A 21,000-nucleotide genomic window follows, 5' to 3' on the forward strand; every position below is an offset into this window, starting at 1 on the left:
GAAGTGAGGCTTAGCCGACCTGCATGGTGAAATAGCTAGATAGAGCTACCACATGAATGTGAGTAAATCTCCAGGAACATACAGAATAGCTGATGCTCTTTGTGCAATGGGACTTCAACTTCTGAAAGATGAATTTCCTTTCCATGGATCCTTAGAGTATGCCATTTGCCAGTATGCCATTGGTTACTGGAATACAATGCCCTGGTAACCAAAGGTGTTCACCATTGAGAGTTGCAGCAAAGGCTATGCTTGGAACAGGTGGGTATCCTCCACAATGTACACGAGAGAAACGTGGCCAGGATACTTCAGTACTACAGATGAGAACTTCTGGATAGAAGTTGAATTCCAAGCCTTTGTACTTGTACCTGGAATGAAGCAGTCCTACAGAGATTCCCCAAGCAAGTAAAGAGTGCTTAATAAATGTCAATAGCAAAGAACTATGCTGCAGCTTTGGACATAGAACATGAAACCAGCAGAACAAGAGAAATCCAAAGTTGTTGCAGAGGAATGAGTATCATTTCATTCAAACAAATATAACATTTTCGGTGCATGCATGGATCATAAGACCCACGGAATACAAATAAAGGAAATATTGAAGCAAGAGAATATAAAATAGCATAACACAACATAACATAACATATGTTTTAAGGAAAGACTACCGGAAATAACGTGAAAACTCACAAAATGTAAACTGAGCTGGACCTTGTAGTTATGTACCATGTGTGAAGTTAAGGGGGCAGAGCTTGGTGTATTGAGAAGCACAAATGCTTCATTCACTCCTAGTTAATTATGTGGTCCTCCCATACCCAAACCATAAGGTACCCTGCAACTTTTTATCTATACGTGCATGTATGTGGAATTCATATAGAAGAATATCAGAAACAGACCCAAAAGGAACAGGAGCGCTGCACAAGGTCAGAGGCAGAGACTTAAGTACACCAGGAAAACTGTGATTTGAAGTGTTTTTTATCTACATAGGGATTCTGAGCTTGTGTTGTATTGAGCCAATGAGGATGACCTCTAAAAAGGCCGTAAGTAAGGCCCTGAGACACCCTACACAAGGGTCTGCCGTAAGGGCCGCTGGGTAGTGTACTTAATACCTCACTACCTAATTAAGTGCTCAGTGTCATGCTTGGTTTGTGAGCCATGGAGGTTTTCTTAGGGACCATCTTCTTAAAAATGAATTCAAATGTCTCCAGTTGAGAGGACTCATCGTAATTCTGCATAGATTTCAAATGGTGTGTTCAATTAGTGGTACAGTGACTGCTAGGATGCACCCAATGGTTGTTCCCCAGACCTGAAATGCAGTAGGTATACAGGCTACCTTCTGTAAACTGCCTTCAGCATTTCAAGCGGGCAAAGTTGGGAAATGTCACACTTCACAAAGTAATATAAAGTTAAAAAGACTTTTCCCAAAGCATAGTTTCTCTTTGCCTGGAGCTGGATGAACTGCCTAACATGGATAGGAAATCAGGCTGCAGTGAATTCTGTTTCTATAGCATAACTCAGGGAGGCCTTAGCTCTGAGTAGAAGCAGGGAAAACAATAGCCTGCACTTCGGTGTCTTTATCTCCTATTACAATTGACAAAAATCTCGCAATGGGACTGACAGCAGGGGTTACTGAGAGGTTTATGGCAAAGCTGACGACCACAGTATGTGGCTGTTCGACTATATGTTCAAAGTCACTAGTAGCAGCGGGTGCATTCCTGTAGCATTGCAAGTCCCATTATTTTCCCCCACTTTTAAAATGTTGCAGCTAGCAAATCTGGTATTGTTTAAAAAATCAAAAATAGTGAGGTCTCTAACTTTGCAAACCTCTTCTTGAAATCATTTTTGCAGCATTGATTGTTCAAACGTAATCAAAGGAGAACAGGAAAAGCACGCAGAATGCTGAGCTGAGTAAAAGTGGTCGCAGTCTATGGAAATGGTTAAAAAAATCTAACTGAGCAGGGTTGGTGGATACCTGTGTGGGCAAACTGATCATAGCTGAATATATGTCAGATGTGCGAAGCGCTGACTTTAAAGCTCTTTGAGTAACAGTTTTCAGCCCCACCACTAAATGACACTAAGGGCCTGATTTAGAACTCAGCGGATGGGTTACTCCATCACAACAGTAATGGATATCCCGTTGGTCAAAGTATAGAATGGGATTAAGATTTCAGCAGATGGAATATCCATCACCTTTGGGACGGAGTAACCCATCTGCCAAACTTTAAATTAGGCCCAGAGTGTCCCAGGTGGTGAATAGAAGTGACTCATCAGGTAGAAGTAAAAACACTTTCCATGCAGGCAGATATGCAGCTGTACTCTCAAATGAGCTGGGGTGGATGGAAACGAGGATGTGGAGTAAAATACATTTCTCTTAAACGATAAAACATGAATTTGAAAATTATATGAAAAATCAGTTTAGGGTTGTGATTTTATATTTAGTTGGAATCCCACTACACCATTGTGCCACATACAATGTTAAATGTGTTAACATTCTACTTGTTTGTCATTATTCTGAGAAACAAGTGACACCACGTATTTTCAAAAATATTGCTGACTTATTGATGAAAATGTCTTTCAGAGATTCTTGGTAAAGTGCATACTGCCAAATTCTGGAGAAACTTCACAACTAACACTCACTTTTTCATTGTAATAATATGGGTCCAGGTCCTCCAAGGGAGTGGAAACCATTCCTGGAGGGATGTCCCCATAAATAAATGGCAGTGATCTTCCTGCTTCCAAGTCACTACTTGGCTTTGGGCCATTTTCATCGTCGTCATCCCTATGGTCCTGCTTGGGTTTCTTTGCTTTTTCATCCTTAATACGCCTTTCGATTTCTGCAAGAGATTCTCTGGTGAAGTAGTGGAAGCTGTCAGGTCCTGGTGGTACAAGACGTGGCTGCGCCATCTTTTCATCCTGGACTTTTTTAAATACTTTCAACCATGCACATCACGAAACACTACAAAATAAAGAAAACATTTGAGCCATATTTTAAACAATGCTAAATTATTACATGAAATATCTTTTTTTATATAATTTTACAGACTTTAACCTCTGAACTCATAAATGTTTAGCCTAATTTTGAACTGGAAGACAGGCCTCGGCAACAAAGTAACAAGGTAAGGGAAGCATTCTGTAAATCTTAAAAATGCAGAACTGTCACCAAAGTTCACCTTCGCAGTTTTCTGACACTGAAAATGCATATTTTGCACATGGAGTAACATATTACTTTTCAATATAGCAAAAACTGCACCAATTCAGGTGTCAAACCATCTAACGACCTTATACATAAATTACCTACTGGCAGTTCCCATTAGGTAGTTATAGTTAGGACCCAGTTTCCATAGGAAGAGCATTTTCTGTTTTGCTAATAACTTTGGCGCAGTTTGACAAATCTTTATGAATTTTTCCAAACTAGTTTGCTGGTTATTTCAGCTGTTATCTGGAAAGTTTTGGGGTGATCCATCAAGCAGGCTTGAAGAAAAAAGGGTCCCAAAACGTATTTCTCTGTGCAATTTCCCATAGGAATTTTAGACACAACTATGGCCCAAACAGCTGAACGCAAATACACCAAATTTGGCAGAAAGTAGACCTTGGTCCAGAAAAAATGCTGTTTTAGTCTGATGTGAATTTGTTCAGTAGTTCTGGAGGTACTACAGTAAAAAGATGTATGTCTATCTAGAGACATAGATCTAATGTGGATTCATGTGACTACAGCAATGCCATGAATGGCTAGCTGCAACCCTGAGAGGAAAGTTGGGGCCACCATTTTGTGCATCTGGACTTGGCTTCCAGGTGAGGAAATAACATTTAAAAGTGACAGAAAGGGCCAGGGTAGAGGTACCCTGACCCCATGAGACTGATGAAGGGGTCTGTGAGGGACCTCTAATGTAAGTGTCCAAAAATGTTTTTTTTGAGAGTATGCAAGGATCTGCAAATCCACTATGGTGCTCAGTGTGACCAATGTGCTTCGCAGCACATATGAGTACCCAGACTCCAATTTAAAAAAAAAAACACATACACCCACTCACAGACCCATACACCTACTCACACACTCAGTCACAAACTCACACACCCACCTACACACTCACACAACCGCTAACACACCCACGCATATACACCCACGCATACAGCCACTAACACACCATCTTACATACTTGCTAACCCACACACACAACCACTCACAGACCCACACAGCCACTCACACCCCCACTTACAGAACCACACAACCATTCACACACTCACTCACACCCATACAGCCACTCACACACCCACTCACAGACCCACCCAGATAACTACTCACACAACCATTCACACACCCACTTATACACTCACACACCCACTCACACCCCCATTCACAGACCCACAAAACAACTAGCACACCCAACAGCCACTCACACACCCACAGCTACTCCCACACCCAGTTATACACCCAGACAGCCACCTACACACCCTCTCACACAGCCACTCCAACACCCACTTTCACACCCACACAGCCACTCAAACACCTACACATACTCACACAGTCACTCATACAGCGACTCACGCAAACTCACACTGGCAGTGATACACTTATAGAAATTGCAATAGCATATATTTGTATTAAATTTAGTTTTGTTTTAGTATTGAATGTGTTCTTTTGGTTGGGAACAGATCTGTGGATCCACCCTGAATCACCCTGCAATATAACCATCCAACCCCTTATTTGTCCAAGGATTTGCAATGGATCAATGCAGCCTAGAAGAGACAAGTGTAAATGAGTTATCTAAATCTTTCTTGATTTTGGCCAGCATCTGGGCCATATTTTGATCCACAACTTGACCAACTGCACCAGTTATTCTTATCCCCAAATATACGTCAACAAATACAACCCGTTTGTCTCTAATATGAGTGTGGGGAGAACATGTAATCTGAGTCTTGTCCTTATTCAACTTATAGCCAGAACATGCTCTTACTTTGGCCAGTTTTTCATTTCCTTAACAGCTACCTCTGGGTTGGTTGCAACTACTGCCACATCATCTGCATATGCCAGCACCTTAATGCTCTCCCCACAACAAATGACTGGGTTATTATCTGTACACTCTTCTAATTTACTTAAAACGAGATCTGTATATAATGCAAATAATAGCGGAGAACAGGGACACCCCTTTCTCGTTCCCCTTGAGATAAATATTAGGTCAGATTCTAAGCCATCCAAGCATGGCCGGGCTTTGGGGGGTTTGTACAATCCCTTAATAGCTGTTAAAAAAACCCTCCCCAATCCCCTTCCATCTCAAGACCTCCCAAAAAAAAGGGCCAAGCCACGCGATCAAATGCTTTCTCAGCGTCTAGCAAGATCAGGCCCAAAGATGTTTGCTGTACTTCCGAAAGGTCAAGCAGGGGATATATCTCTTCAAATGTGGTCGAACATCCCTCTTTCTGGAATAAAACCTTGTTGTCTTCTAGACACTAACAGTGCAATAACCCTTGCCAACTTGCTTGCTAAGACCTTGGTGTATATTTTCCCATCGCAGTTCAGCAGTGAAATAGGTCTATAAGACCCCGGGTCTTTTGAAGCTCTATCTTTTTTTTTAAAGACTACTATGGTAGCTAATTCCAAAGAGGGTGGGACCTGCCCTTGCTGGGACGTTATAAACGTTAATAGAATATCCTTTCAAAGTTCTTGCCAAAATGCTTTAAAAAACTCTAGTGGCAGGGCATCCGGCCCTGAAGCTTTATCTGACACCAAGGATTTCATAGCCTCGTAAATTTCTTCTAATGATATTGGGGCATCTAGTAGGTTTTGCTCCTCCTGAGTGAGTCTGCCTGTTTGCAGTCCCCTCAGCAACTCCACAGATCCCCCATAACACCCAGCTAGTTGCTGTACGTCATCAGAGTATAACTTCTCATAAAAGTCTCTAAAGACTTTCATAATCTCTTCCGGCTTGTCCACCTTTCACCCCTGAGAGTCCACCATCTCTGCTATATCCCTGTCTAAGGCATTCTGCCTAACTCGCCTGGCTAAGATTTGACCTGAGGTTTCCCCGTACTCATAGCATTCAGCCCTAGACATCTTGTACTTCTCTGCTACTGCCTTGTAAGGTGCTGGTTGGCCTTTGCCTTACCAATTGTTACCTTGGCTTGATCAGAGCTGGCCTCTTTCCCCCTCTTTATGCTCTCTAACAGTTCCCTCTCAGCCTGCAGGAGCTCTTGAGTTAGACTCCTAACCTCAGCCTCCCTCTCTTTCTGCAGAAATAAGCGAAAGCTCAAAGTCTCCCCTTTTATCCCAGCCTTTAATGCATCCCAAAATATTACTAGAGCCGCCGTGTCTCTTTTATTATCTGAAAACTGAATCAGCCATGCTCGCATTTAGTCTACATAGACTGGTTCCCATAGTAGTTTTTTATCAAACGTCCAAACACAGCGTGACCTACAGAAACCAGTCAGCGGTATAGCCAGACACAATGGGTTATGATCCGAAACAAATTCTGGGGGTAAGTTCTATATATGCTCCAGAAATTAGTGCTAGTGAGGTAAAAAAATAATCAAGGCGTACCAACTTGTTGTGAGGGAAAGAGTTATATGTATAGTCAGGATCCCGGGATTTTAGTTTTTCCCATGCATCCACCAGGGCCTGACCTTGTGTCAAATCGCAGAGAGCCTTATACACCTTGGGTTTGCGTCCATAATATCTATCTGGTGCTGTAAACCCCTTGTTAACCTCAAGAAGAATGTTAAAATCCTCACAGATTACCAAAGGGAGTGGCCAGGAGGCTAATTCTAAATTTACCACATCAAGTACTTCAGCTTCATCAAAGTTAGAGCCATAACCGGTGCAAACAGTAAATCTAGCTGTGCCTGCTTTGCATTTTATAACGATCCTGTATCTACTAACGAATGACCTGGACTACATATACAGCCTCTGGCTAAAATGGCCACTACCTGTTTTGCCCCGTCTGCTGTCTACAGGCTAAAAGTGCCATTCCTAACCCACTCAATACCTCCTGTCTCTCCCAGGGAATATGGGTCTCTTGTCGGCAGACCAGATCAGCTTGCATTGCTCTTATAGCCACAGCCACCTTCCTCCTCTTCTGTGGGTTATTCAAACCACATATGTTAACAGAGCATATTCTTAACTTATAAGCCATGTTCTTTCCTCTGGATGTCCCAAAGTTCCTAGTTTAGCTATAGTCTATTGTCCCAAAAAGCTTATCATCCAACGTCTTTTTCCATCCCCTTTTACTACAGTCCCAATAAAAACATCTGTCTATATACCGTCATGTGGTTATTCTCCTTGCCCTTCCTTGACCCAGACTTTCCCCCTACCCCCAACCCTCCCCAGCTGCCTCCCTTCTCTCCCTACCAACCCCTCCCCAAACCCTTGAGCCCCCTGAGCTCCCCTCACCCCCTCCACCCATTAGAAGGCAGAGGACCAGCCAGGTCCTTCCCCTGATGAATTTGTGCACCCCTCCCATCTCCCCCGAAACGCGACCCATCTCTCTTAACACCATATTATCAAAACTATATTGGCACCCCTCATGTATTGCCAGAGAAAACCTAGCACAGTAATAGCAGCCTTATAACCCCCAGTTGTCCCATTAGGTGAAGTGTCAAAGTGAGTCCAGAAACTCCTTAGCTTTACTTCCGAAAGAAAAAAAGAGTCCTGCCGCTAGCGATCACTTTAAGTTTGGCTGGGTTCATCAAGAAGGCCTAAGCACCCTTGTTCTGCAATGGTGAGATTAATTGTCTAAGCCTCCATCTTCTCACCACTGTGGCATGTCAATAATCTGGCCTGACAAAAAAATCACATCCTAGAGCAGTACGTTTGTGATCTGGACGAGCGAGGTCATACACCACCTGTCTTGCTAGGAAGTTATGAAGGCAGATCAATATAACCCTGGGTTTCCCTCCTTCCATATCCCTTTTTTCAGTTTAAAGGGGAATCTATGGGCTCTCTGAACTTCCTTTTCCCAGTCCCATTGCACTAGATCTGGGAAAGCTTCCTTAAAGAGATTCACCACAAATCTCTGTGGGTCTGCCCCTTCCACCCCCTCTGGAATGCCTAGGACTCGGAGGTTATTTTGCCTTGCTCTGTTCTCAAGATCTGCCAGTTTCCAATGAGTATCCTCCATCTGGCTTCTCAAAGATTCTCTAATCTCCCCTAACCTCACGCAGAGGTATCATCTTCCAATTTCGATATACGGGTCTCAGCCTCTCCCATGCATATTGCAAAGTCAGTGCAAGTCTTAGCCACCCGTCGACTAGCTCCCTGCATTTTGCAGCAAGCTAGTTGTATTTTGTGACTCTCAGCCATTGTCTCCTCCCGATGCTCCATAATACTCTGGTGTATCATCTCCAGGGATATTTGGGCTGTATCAGTTAAAGAGTCACGCAAAGAGCCAAAGCCTCCAAGCCCAGATGCAGAGGAGTAATCCCAATGTTAGGCTTTAGATGCTTTAGTGGCTAGTTGACAGGCAGGTGAGCCTGAGCAGAAAGTTCTCTTCTTCATCTTTTTTTTAACCGTGGCAGCTTTAAAACTTTCAGGTTGAGCTGGCCCTTTCCCCCATTCAGAGTTCTCATCTTCATTCTCACCTGATGTGGTTGTCTCAGAACCAGCTTCAGACCAGAAGGTTTTCCAGGCCCGACTGCTCCCTTCCCCAGGTTCAGTAGCTTCATCACTGGTCCAGCTAGATTGGTCCGATAGAGAGAAAAATGTATCTCCCAGATCTGTATCCTGACAAATTTTCAGGGCCAGACCCATTTTACCCCGGATTTGTTCGCCCTTCTGTAATTTCTCACCCATATTTACTGGTGATAAATCCTGAACCAGGGCCTGAGTCAGAACCTGTGCCCTTGCCTAAGCCGAAGTGTCTCTAGGAGCAGAATCGCTACTTGGTTCAGATTTCCTGCCCTCCGCATATACTACTTCAGCTGTTTCCTCCATGGGCAAATTTATGCATGCAGGGATGAGGGTAGGGCCACTATTTGCTGCTTGTAGAGGCTCTTTGTATATCCCTCCGTCCGCTCGCTCAACCAGTCAAAACTCAATGTATTCTCACTTGACTTCACAGTCCCACCAGTATCTGCAATATTGCTAGTAGTCTCATTCTGTTTTACTGCCAGATCAGAGTGTGCTTTCATTTTAAAGCATTTCCCTAAAGGAGCACTCAAAACGTTTGCACTAGCCGCCATCTTTATTTAGTTCGGCTCACCTGCCATCCGTATGGAAGCTCTCACCACCTTGCATTCTCCTGCACCACCAGAGCCACGGGCTCTCTCCTGCCTCGCAGTGGCTCCAGCTCCAGTGGGGGCCACCTTTGATTCTCTCGCCGGCATCCGTGTTACGTGTCTCTTCACAAGAGTAGTGAAACAATGTAACACGCTCGCTGCTGGGCATGTTGAAAAGCAATGAATTTGCATCTCGCCGATAGTTAGGCCTGAAAGCGCTCATAGCGCTAGAACACGTTCGGGACCGCGGGAGGGCAGGCATCTGTATCCAGGAGGTAGGGAGGATGGGGGGGGAGCACAGTATGACCGAATCACTCGGCCTCCATCTTGCCTTCTCCACATTGATACTGTTAATGTAAATTATGACAAGCTGAGCAGACTAAACGCGCTACTGTTCCATAAACAAGTTGTGTTGACATCAGCTAGAGAGACGTATGCACTCCAGATTGCTAGATCATCAGCCAGACACAATCACTATTAAGTACCAACTTCCCCAAGCACTTTGGAGAGCTGGTATCCAGAATTTTCAATGCCTTGAGCACTACTGGGATTGTCCACTTCTTTAAGGCTGTTGGGTCCGGATTTGTGTCCAGCTTCCAGACTGTCTTCGGATTCATTCCATTGGCCATCCATTCACTCTTTTTCAGTGTGTTTGGCGGCTTTCCTATAATTTTGGCATTGATTGGCGAAATACTGCTGCTATGTCTTCTGATTTGCAGTTGTTGTGTCTTTCCAGCTACGCAAAGCAATGGAGCCACTGCCACCAGCTCAACTGTGCAGTGAACGCATGGTTCAGGTCTTTGATGCTCCGTTGCTGGAGGAATTGCAGTGTGATTGGTCATTGTCATTCTGACAACTCCTATGGTGCGTGTAACCAGTTTTTCACTGCGTATGGTGCCTCTTTGAACACTTGTCTACAGGGTGTCTTGCTGTTACGCCAGTGCCTCCTGTGGACCAGGCACTGCTGATGTCCCCCATGAGGGTTCATTCACGGTTGTGCCCCTTGAGACTAAGGCTGATTCACAAGGCCACTTATGTGCTAACCCTTGGTGAATGATCTGCCTATTTTTGGCACTGTGGAGAGTGCCACTCCTGCAGGTGGACCAGCACAAGAGACTACTACGCACTACTGATCTGTGGAGCCGTCTGCCTGTCATGTGATCGATCTAATCTCTGACGATGTGGCCTCTTTCCTGAGGTACTATCCATTCGAAGGCTTCAAAGATGCTCTTCAAGATTATGACTATTGTTAGAAAATTTGATGATTGGCTCATTATACCAAATTCAAAGTTTACATTTATTACCTTTACTTTTTCCTGCTGTGCATGTCATGATCAACATTATATCTCTTTGTATGTTTTTTAGCTACTGAATTTTAACACATTTTTAAACGTGATTTTTTAAATCTAGTTTTTATGGTTTTAGCCTTCAGTCCAGAGCATTTTTAGCATTTGGATTCATTCACCTTCGATGGCGCCAAGTTATGGCGTCATACTTGTTACGGCAATGGGGAGGGTGGAGTGAATCCTAGTTTGTTTTAATGGGATACAGGAGTTAGCTTGGCCTTTGGCTCCAGACTTGTGCCCCAGTCACCTAGTGACTTTTCCTCTCCTTAGCTTGCTCTATTTTAGTGCATTTATTTAATTAAATCTTTCAAGATGGCTGCCTTGTTTTTAGTTACGCCCATGTTTTAGTTTTGCGTTATCAGTGCCACCGCGCTAAGGCGTCAGTATCAAGCGACAAAGATAAACAAACTGGAGGTGTTTACATTAGGTACTTTCCCGCTTCACGCTTTCGAGGGAATTGTTTATATAAATTACCGTCCCAAGCATGTTATTTATTGTTTGCGAACAGACCTACATCAGGGGGTCCAAGCAGATCTGTATAAATACTCCTCACTTAAACAGATAGTCAGAGGGATTCCGACCAGATCCCATCGCTGCTATCCATTTTGGACGTCGCCTTGGCGCTGACCCAGTTTTTGTGTCCCTACGGAGTCTGAGTTAGAGACCTCATTCAAAGGTAACGAGGGTGGGGGGCTCTTCTCATGGACATGGCATTGGCAGATTAGGTTTAACATACCTAGCTCTCTTTTAGGTTAGAGGTTAGGCTCATTATGCTAGGGTATTAGGACATATCTCATACTTTATGTCATTACATGCTATTGCAAGATGGTGGGGGTCTTTCTATTAATGACTCTTGTGTTTACCATTCTGGTCTTGCACTGTTCATTATCCTAATCATTGCAGCGTATACAACTTATAGCACATTGTGGTTTTGCTAAATAAAACCTATTGAAACTTCACTGCATCTTCTTCATTGCCTGCGTTTGATTGAGACATGCTGCTTATGTGAGAAAGGGGTAATCTCCGTTTAACCACAACACTTCTTGAGATGTCACACTCTTGATTCCATGCGCAAAGACTGCCACAAAATCATCTTTTACTGTTTGGGTTTTTGGTGAGGTGCTGCTTGTGAGCCGGGAGGATAGGGACGACAGTTGCAACTTGTTGTAGGACTGGCATAGTCACCTACAAACATACGTACTGTTACCCTTAAACCAGCAGTCTTGCCTAGAGCAAGAGTCAATCTACGACAAGAACAAGTTTACTTATCTTCAGTAACGATTTATCTGGTAGAGACATATTCTAGTTGCAGATTCCTTACCTTAGCATTTCCCCAGGTGTCAGACTGGATCCAGAGATTTTTTCTTCGAGCAGTAACCTTGCGCGCCGTCAGGTGGCGTCAGTTGACTTCACGACTAACTTTGGCATCATGGTCGCAGTGATGACATGGGGGTCGAATATAGGCACCACCTTGACAGGGTAACGTCAGTTTCTTTTTAAGGCTTTCCACGCCAAAATGCAAAGCCATGATGAACACTGAAATGGTGCATCAGAGCTAAGACCCATAAAGGGGAATCCCTGTCCCTAGAAATCAGTTCACAAGCAGGGAGGATGGGTAGGTCGGTAAAGAATCTTCAACTAGAATATGTCTCTATCAGATAAATCATCACCAAAGGTAAGTAACTTTTTCATCTGATAGAGACTTCTAATTGCAGCTTCCTTACCTTAGAATAGATACCCAAGCAATGACATCCTCGGAGGTGGGCTGCGAACCCAAATCATACAAAAAAGTCCTGCAGGACTGAACGACCAAAGTAGCCGTCTCTGCAGACCTGACTGTCCAGGCAGTAATGTTAAGTAAGCATGTGCAAAGATGCCCACGTTGCTGCCTGGCAGATGTCCAGGACAGGAACTCTGAATGCTAATGCTGTGGTAGCAGCAGTTGCTCTAGTTGAATGAGCTCGCCACCCCTCTGGGGGTTGCTTCTTCTCCAAAGAGTACCACATTATGATGTAGAAAAGCACCCATCCTGAGTTCGTACGCTTCTGCTCTGCCTTCCCTTTCTTCGCACCCTTCGGTGAAAAGCAGACTTGTAGGGTCGAGGGGCAGTAAAAAGTCCATGGGACCAAGCCATAGCCCGGGAGTCCTTGAATCTCTCCAGTGCTGAGTCTGCCTTATCTCCGAAGAGATGAGCGCCACCAGAGGGCATGTCCATGAGGATCTATTGAACATCGAAGACCTGGGAACCCCATACCCTGAGGCTGAAGTTTTATTATTAGGAAAGGGACGTGACGCCCACCTCCTTAGGCTGATTATAGCCTTGGGCACAACATCTTTACAAAAAAGGACAGTGGGAGTGTGGTCCCCCTGCCTGAGCCTGTAAAGGGCCCGGGGACCCAAACACTTGGGCTCAAAATACTTATTAGGGAAGAGGGTCGCATGCCCCCCTCCCTGACCAACTAATGGACCCAGGGACGCCATCCCCAGGGCCAAAATGCTAGTACAGGGGAGGGAGCGTGCAATCCCTGACCCTTAAAAGGCACCAGGGACCCCATCCTTTGGGACCGGCTCATATACTTTGTCCCGGGATCTCACTTACGGGACATAATAGTTTCCCTGCCCACAGGAGCGCAGGCAGGGAAACTAAGGGGGTTATTCCAACTTTGGAGGAGGTGTTAATCCGTCCCAAAAGTGACGGTACAGTGACAGATATACCACCAGCCGTATTACGAGTCCATTATATCCTATGGAACTCGTAATACGGCTGGTGGTATGTCTGTCACTTTACCGTCACTTTTGGGACGGATTAACACTCCTCCAAAGTTGGAATAACCCCCTAAGTGTGCTGCCACTTGGCGGGACGTTTGAAAATGCTCCAGGCAAGTGGGAGAAGACTTTTGCTTCCCTGGCCATGGTATTGCATTCTGGGAAACTCAGACTGCTCCTCCCCATTGGAAGGAAGCAGAAACAGCTGCCCCCACCAGACTGGAACAATGCTGGCTCCTGCAGCACCCAGGATAGATGCATGCATGGAGCCAGCAGGGCCCGGGCCCTGGGGCACCCCAGGCAGCCCCAATCTGTCTGAGTGGTGGATGCCCTCGGGGAGCACTTACCCAGGAACACTCATGTCCCAGAGCAATGGGGTCACCAGGTCCCAATATGGCTTGGGATGAAGCAGTGCACCACATTCTCTTCTAAATATATGTTTTGGTTTCAAGATTTGGGGTCCCTGGAGTCGTAAAGCCCTGTGGCAGGGGCAGCATCACCCCCTCCTTTTATTAAAAAAAGGTCATGAATGTTGGAGTACCCTGGGCCCCAAGAGGGTTGAAAGGGGACCAGACTCCTCCTCCCTTTAAAAAATAAAGACCTAAAGGGATGGGGTTCCTGGGGTTTGCAAAGACTCGGGGAGGCAAGCTGCACGTCCCTTCCCCTTATTAAAAATTCACAGTCCCAGAGGAAGGGCTCCCTGGAGCCTGCAAAGACTCCAGGAGGGGGGATATATGCACTCCTTCACCCCTTTTTTGACAAAATGGTTGCAGGTGATGGAGTCTGCCTGAATGCAACCAGGTCCTGCAGCCAATCGTGTACCTTAGACCATGCGTGGCATGAAGCTGATTGCGAACAGTTGGAAGCAGGTTCTGTCCGAATGCTGAACATGGTGGGGTGTTACCTTTTCATATGGCAATAAAATATTACTTTAAGTTAAAAAACCCTAGAAACTCACAAAAAAAAGCAAAGGTTAACGTGCTGTTACTGTTAGGTGAAAATTTCAGTGAGGCAACGTGATGTTTTAAACTAAAAATAAACTGAAATTCACCAATTATAGTTATCTCTAGGAAATGTAACTTGTGTCCTAACGCAACTATGACTCACCCCCACGCCATGCACAGCTAATTACTTCATATAGTACATAACTCATGAGATGTTGTATAACATCATTAAAAGCATTACTGCAAAATTTGAAATAACATCATTGATGACAAGATTGCATGGCGGGTGCAAGTTATATTTACTAGAGATAACTATAACTGGCAAATCCAGTTTCTTTCAAATATAAAATTTTACACTGTCACTGAAATTTTCACATAACTATAACATATATATATATATATATATATATATATATATATATATACACACATATATATATATATATATATTATCCACAAGACGCTTCCTGCTTTTCTTCCTGACTTCGCCTCATGAAGTCGGTGCACCGCTACGGATGGAGGACCCGTAAATAATTTTGAAAGTTACTGAAAAGTCAAAGGCCGACACCCCAAACAACTTGAATGTTTAAATATAAGCTTTTAAAGTCTTTCAACAGTAACAAGGTATCGACTTGTGACTGCTACGCGTTTCAACCATTGCAGTCTTCTTCATTAGAACAAATCATTACAGAGGCCCCTTCTCCCATAGAAAATATACCATTTGGTGTACTAAACATGATAGACAGATTTGTAAATAAAAGAAATACTATACAAACCCAGTATATAATTCTAAATAAACTAAAATCATGTATAAAATAACATTATCGAAACTAATATATACTACATTTCACCATTCTGTTTCCAAAATACAATTTCAAAATACATGTTATAATATAACAAGCCCAGCAGCATCATGTTTATGACATTTTCAGGCCTAGTGGCCACCAGTCATTTAACCCACAAATTATCTTTTCTGCTCAATAGATCAAAATAAAATCTTATCCATATATAATTTCAGGAGAACAGGCCAATTTAAATGCAAGTCTACAATAATCCCAGAACCACAAAACAAATTCAAAATAACACAGTCCAATCTATAATGTATAATCAAATGTGACACTATTCACATGCTATAAGGGTTAACCTATATGTACATAAAGTTCCTCATCCTGGTTTATTCCCCACGGATGTTTGCTGTTTAATTGAATTATGTACTCAGATTCCATTCTTCTGAGGATCTGTTCCCTGTCACCCCCCCTTGGGGTTAGTAGCACCCTGTCAATTCCAAAGAACCACATTTTTTTCAACTTTCTCTTCATGTACCAAATTACACTGGATAGGTTACATCATTATTCCTGATGACACGCCAATGTTCCAAAATTTGTTTCTTCATTTGAAAAATTGTGCTACCCGCATATCGAAGCCCACATGGACAAATAATGACATAGACAGCAAAATCGGAATTACAATTAAAAAATGTCTGTATCTTAACTTCCTTTCCTGTGGGTGACAAATACTTTTTGCAGCTCACACTACTTTTACAGGCCTTACATTTCGCACATTTGAAAAAACCCTGTTGCTTGCCTAGAGCCCCTCCCACAAGAAATAGGGAGCCAGGTATTCCTACCCTGTCCCCTTAATTATTTTTTCAAAAATTTTAGGACAGGGGACTAGGGGCCAGATGTAGAAAAGGTTTTTACCCATTCTGTGTCTATGGGAAAAAGTGTTTGTACATATGGCCCTAAGTCCTGATTTAGAAACATGACAGCTATCCCATCTGCCGTATTAAGATTTCCATAGGATATAATGCAATTGTAGTATAGCGGTCGAGATATCTGTCATGTTTGTGAGGGAGTAAGCCCATCTGCCAAACTCTAAATCAGGCCCAGAGTCCTATAATGGTTGCCAAAACATTTTTCTTCATGTTGCTGGCAGCCAATCAGTGCAACTTTTCCCTGTGAGTCTGACTCCAACGGGAACTAGATGACTTAAGGGAAAAAAGCCTAGTGGGTCAATCGAAGGGCTCAGTTTTTAAAAATGTTATTTAACAGGCCTTGCGAGGGTCCATCGGACCCAAGTGTTCAGATATACCAATATATTTTTAGTTAAATATCTCAAAGCATCCTGAATGGATGTACACCAAATCGGAAAACACACAATTTCTGGACCGAAATCTAGCTTTCTGCCAAATTTGGTATAATTCCATTTAACAGTTTTTGCGATAGTGCTGTTCAAAAAAGTCTATGAAAAATGCATGGGTATTCTGTGGAAAAAAATGCTTACATTAGCAAAGGGATTTAGTAATTTGAGCAGCCTTAAATGTGTTTTTTGGAGCTCATTAACTTTCCAAGTGGGTCGTCTGGTGAACTGCACCAGTCGCAGATTTACATGCACATCGCTGGGGTAGTCGTGTGACTTTTTCTTGTACCAGGACTGAGAACCAAAATTAGCTTGGGCGAAATGTTCAAATTAGCTGCACACTTCAGTAGACTAGTACTAAAATGGAGCCATGGGAGCTTTTATGATTGAGTGACGGCAGCCCACCAAATACTGAAAGTAAAACTAACATTCACCCCACTTAGAGAATACTAGCCTGGCACAATGGCCAATTCGACCCTGAACACAATTGTGCTTAGTTAAAAGAAAGCGCAACTTTTTAAATTGCACATATTTAATTTTTTCTTTCTCATATGGAGAAACACGTTACCATACAAACCCATCTTGGGGAGAGATCTATGTCAGCAACTATCTGGTGTAAAACTATTATCATGTGCACAGCAAGAAAGGTTTGGAGATAATTTTCCGAAAGCTCATATACAGAAACAATTGTAGGCATTCACAAGCGTTCATAGCACAGCATACCTTGATCCGCCCATTCTATGTGTTAGTTCCGGACATTTTCGTTAGAAGAAATACATTTTTGACAGAAAGTGCCTTTGATCAACGGGCCTTAAAAAATGAAGAAATAAAGGATTGCATATTCTCCATGGATACTTTGGGCCACATTACGAGTCTGACGTTCTGAAAACCGGTCCACCAGACCCGTGGGTAGGAGGCTGCCGCAAGGCCGGCAGGCTCCCCCCAGCCCAATTACGAGGCTGCCACTGGGCTGATCGGTGAAGTTATCATGGCTAACCTTTTGGTGATATTTTTAGTAAAAAAAAGTTTTCTTTCACAGCAGTTTTTTCCTTTTTTCCAAATAAAATTCTAACATTTGCTACATTTTGGCTATTTTCTTAGTTCCCTCCGGGGAAATTTACAAACTCCATGTACCTTTAGAATCTCCAAGAAGTGGAAATAAGGCACAAATATGGTGTAAATACAATTTGTGGAAAGAAATTATGAAAGCATAAGTGTCCATGACATCATAAAGGGTTCAGCATCGGGGAAGGAAACACCTCAGTAGCTTAGGGGTTAAAATGTGTGAAACCTTTCACGAGGTTTCATGCAATCAGGAAAGGTATTTCATGTATGAGGAAACTGTTTGAAAAAATATTTTCAGAAACTATTGCAGCAACGACTATCAGTCTAGAATAGGTATTGCCAAAGTGAGTCAAAAATGTATATTATAGTATGCTTTGTCAATCATTCAATTATTTTATTGTTGTTTTCAGGTATACCAAGTAGTCTCTCTATTCTTTTGGTGGCAGATTGCATTCCATTCCATAACTGCTTTCTCACTTATTACTGTCCCTATTAGTACTCATTGGAGCTGATTATTAAGATCACAGTAATGTCCAGCAAGATACAGGCCTTTGGTAATATCGTTTTTCATAATGCGCTGGGAGAGAAATCTGCCTTATTAACATTCTCCCAGAAAGTCTAGCATCTACTATTACTGGGTTCCGTTTTACCAGAGGCAAAAGTCACTACACTTTATTAGAACACCATGAGGTATTAGGTGGAATTAGCAGGGACTGACAGTACCAAGTAAAACAATGAAGAATTGGAGCTAGATGCTAATCCAGCATGTTCCATAGCATTTTAAACTAGTAATAAACATGCAAACAAAATAACCCTCTTCCAGCAGATTTATACAAATGCACAAGATTTCAGTGAGGAGAATCTTAAGATCCTACCCAAGAGCATGACAAGAAGTTTCGCCTTCTGGTCCCCACCATCTTCTCACAAACTAGGCATACTCCTTCTGAAAACTCTTGGAAGGGTAAATGTGGTGGCCCTTTTTTTATGTACAAGGAAAGACATAAGGAAAATGTGGGGGAACATCATAAAATTATGAAGATGTTTTGAGTTTCCTCGGTATCTACTCCTATGGGATTCTGAGGATACAAAAGTTACAGACATGCAGTTAAAACTGAAAAAAAGTTTAGACCACCAAGCAAGGCACAACTTACAGTTGTAGGAATCCAAGAATAGGTCGAGGATTCAGACTACAGAATACATATTTGGTTCACCAAGCACTCTCCTCTTGGAGGACTGGGATATGAACTGAGATGCTGTGAGCACACAAGTTTTCCTTTCGATCTCCCAAAACTGGGACAGAGTGGGGAAAACTTGGGTCAGTTTTGTCAATGTTGGTAATTTCCTCTTAAGAGAACTCTTCCGTGCAGTGTCTCAACTCTCTAACCTGGGGGTGGTTACATTTTTTGTCTAATAGGATTTCTGCCATTCAACTGTTTAAAGATTTTGGCAGCAGTGCCATATAGTTGTTCCTTCATAAACTAAAAGAGCACAGGTTTTGTTACAAGAACCTTCAAGGTTGAACATTGACTTTGAGAGACAAACATTTCTTTAACTCAAAAATAAAGACCCAAACTTCTGATGATAAATGGTCTTGTGTGTAAACTATGGATGTAGAATAGAAGCTGCCATGTTAGCTGTGGCTGTAGGGCTCCTCATTCTGGCAACTGAAAGCATGGCAAGATATACTCTCAGTCATTTACTAGGAGCTTAGTAAGACTCACGTTTTACACTAAAAATCTGACTAGGTTTATCTAGACTGTAGATGAAGGGGTGGCATGGAAAAAGTGAGTCATTGTCTTTAAGCCTGATGATGAATGACTAAGGCATGAGGGATTTCCTAAGGGAAAAAATGAGGAGGAAATGGGTATGGTGAAGAAATTGTGTGGAGTACTTGGAAAAGGGTGGGAAAGTTTCTAAACAATATAACAGAGAAACAGTTACTTATCTTCAATAATACTCTTTTCTGTAGCTAATCTATCAAACCAAGATTCCTCATCTTTGAAATATCCCCAGGGTACCAGACTGGATGCAGAGAACTTCAGCATCAGCAGCCTAATGCATGAGCAGGTGTCATCATGCAGCTTTACATTGACTCAGTACCATCCCAGAAGTCAAGGTGCAGAACCACATATAAGTGCCACCACTAGACACTGATGTTTGATTCTTTTCTCTTCCCTTTTTGGTGCCCACAGACATGGAGGACAGAGCAACTGTTGGTGAAAGTTTACCATCTCTAGCTTGAAACCTTTGAGATGTTAAAGAGACCATTACACAGAATAGGGAGGTGGGAGGGCAGTGAGGAATCTGCAGTTAGAAAGAGAATCCACGAGGATGAGGGTTACCGAGCGTCAATACCTTGTTCTTCTGATGCATACCTCTAACAGCAAATTCCTCACCTTTAGAATAGATACCAAAGCAGTATCTCCCAAAGGTGGAGGCTGTGCAGAGAGGATTCACACCAAAATGTCATGCAGAACTGAGCAAATTAAGTGACTTTCTTGTAAGACACGGTTGTCAAGGAAGTAGTGCTTTGTGAACATATGCACCAACATCCAAATCACAGCATGGGAGATTTCAAGAAATTGCACCTTCTGTGCCAACGCCTCTGTAGCGGCTTTGAACCTGGTGTAAGGGGCTCAATGGCCCCTAGGAAGAAAAGCTGCCCAGGTCCTCACCTGTCTGGGAAGAAGGTAGTGTAGGACAGTTGTACCGACAGAACCTGCAGCTGACTCTAACAGCATGTTGATGTGATGGCAATGAGGAAGACTGTCTTCAGCACCAAAAACCTTAAGGAGCAGCTGTGCATAGGCTTGAAGGACATGCATATAAGGTAGATTAAAATCAATTTAAAATTTAAAACTCTCATTGAGGCATCAGAAACGGTTAGAAGGCGTCAACCCTTTAATGAAATGTATCACAACTGGTGACTTAAACAAGGATTGTTGTAAGCAAAGTGAGGCCAAAGGTAATGTTTCACTGTACCCCCCACAAGGCTTTGCTAGGCTAAGAAGAGAACAATGGAAATAACATCAGAAAGTTTGGCTTATGTGGGGTCTATGTCTGGAGCACCATACCATGCAACACATTTTTCCTAGCATAGATGGAGAACGTCTGGCATCAAGGATAACATCCTGCACCTCAGTCAGCAATCCAAAAGCATCTATCTGCCAGCATTCAACTTCCACACATAGATTTGAAAGTTGTGGAGATTCAGATGCAGGACCTGGCCAAACTGTTGAGACAGGAGGGCCTCTAAAAGCAGATGCTTGATGGAAGGCAAATGCTCTGGCTTAGAAGCACTATGGGGCTCATTCTGAGCCCGGCGGGCGGCGGGCACCGCCCGCCGGGCGGAAACCGCCGAAAGACCGCACCGCGGTCAATAGTCCGCGGGGGTCATTTTGACTTTCCAGCTGGCCCTGCGGGCGATCGCCAGAAGATCGCCTGCCGGCCCAGCGGGAAAGCCCCTGCAACAAGGAAGCCGGCTCCGAATGGAGCCGGCGGAGTTGCAGGGGTGCGACGGGGGCAGTAGCACCCGTCGCGATTTT

At 43.4% G+C, this 21,000-nt stretch overlaps 1 protein-coding gene across 2 annotated transcripts in view; it reads right to left on the reverse strand.

The window, feature by feature from the left end:
* The window catches only part of LOC138285390 (sodium channel protein type 2 subunit alpha), a 666,155-nt gene that overhangs the window by 397,407 nt on the left and 247,748 nt on the right, over positions 1-21,000 (reverse strand). For both annotated transcript variants that reach the window (XM_069225263.1, XM_069225264.1), the window contains exon 4: positions 2,629-2,947. In XM_069225263.1, coding sequence (XP_069081364.1) covers positions 2,629-2,895 — 267 coding nt within the window. In that variant the 5' untranslated portion in view covers positions 2,896-2,947. The remainder of the gene's footprint in view (positions 1-2,628; positions 2,948-21,000) is intronic.

This window comes from Pleurodeles waltl, chromosome 3_1, assembly GCF_031143425.1.
Source record: "Pleurodeles waltl isolate 20211129_DDA chromosome 3_1, aPleWal1.hap1.20221129, whole genome shotgun sequence".
Taxonomy (NCBI): domain Eukaryota; kingdom Metazoa; phylum Chordata; class Amphibia; order Caudata; family Salamandridae; genus Pleurodeles; species Pleurodeles waltl.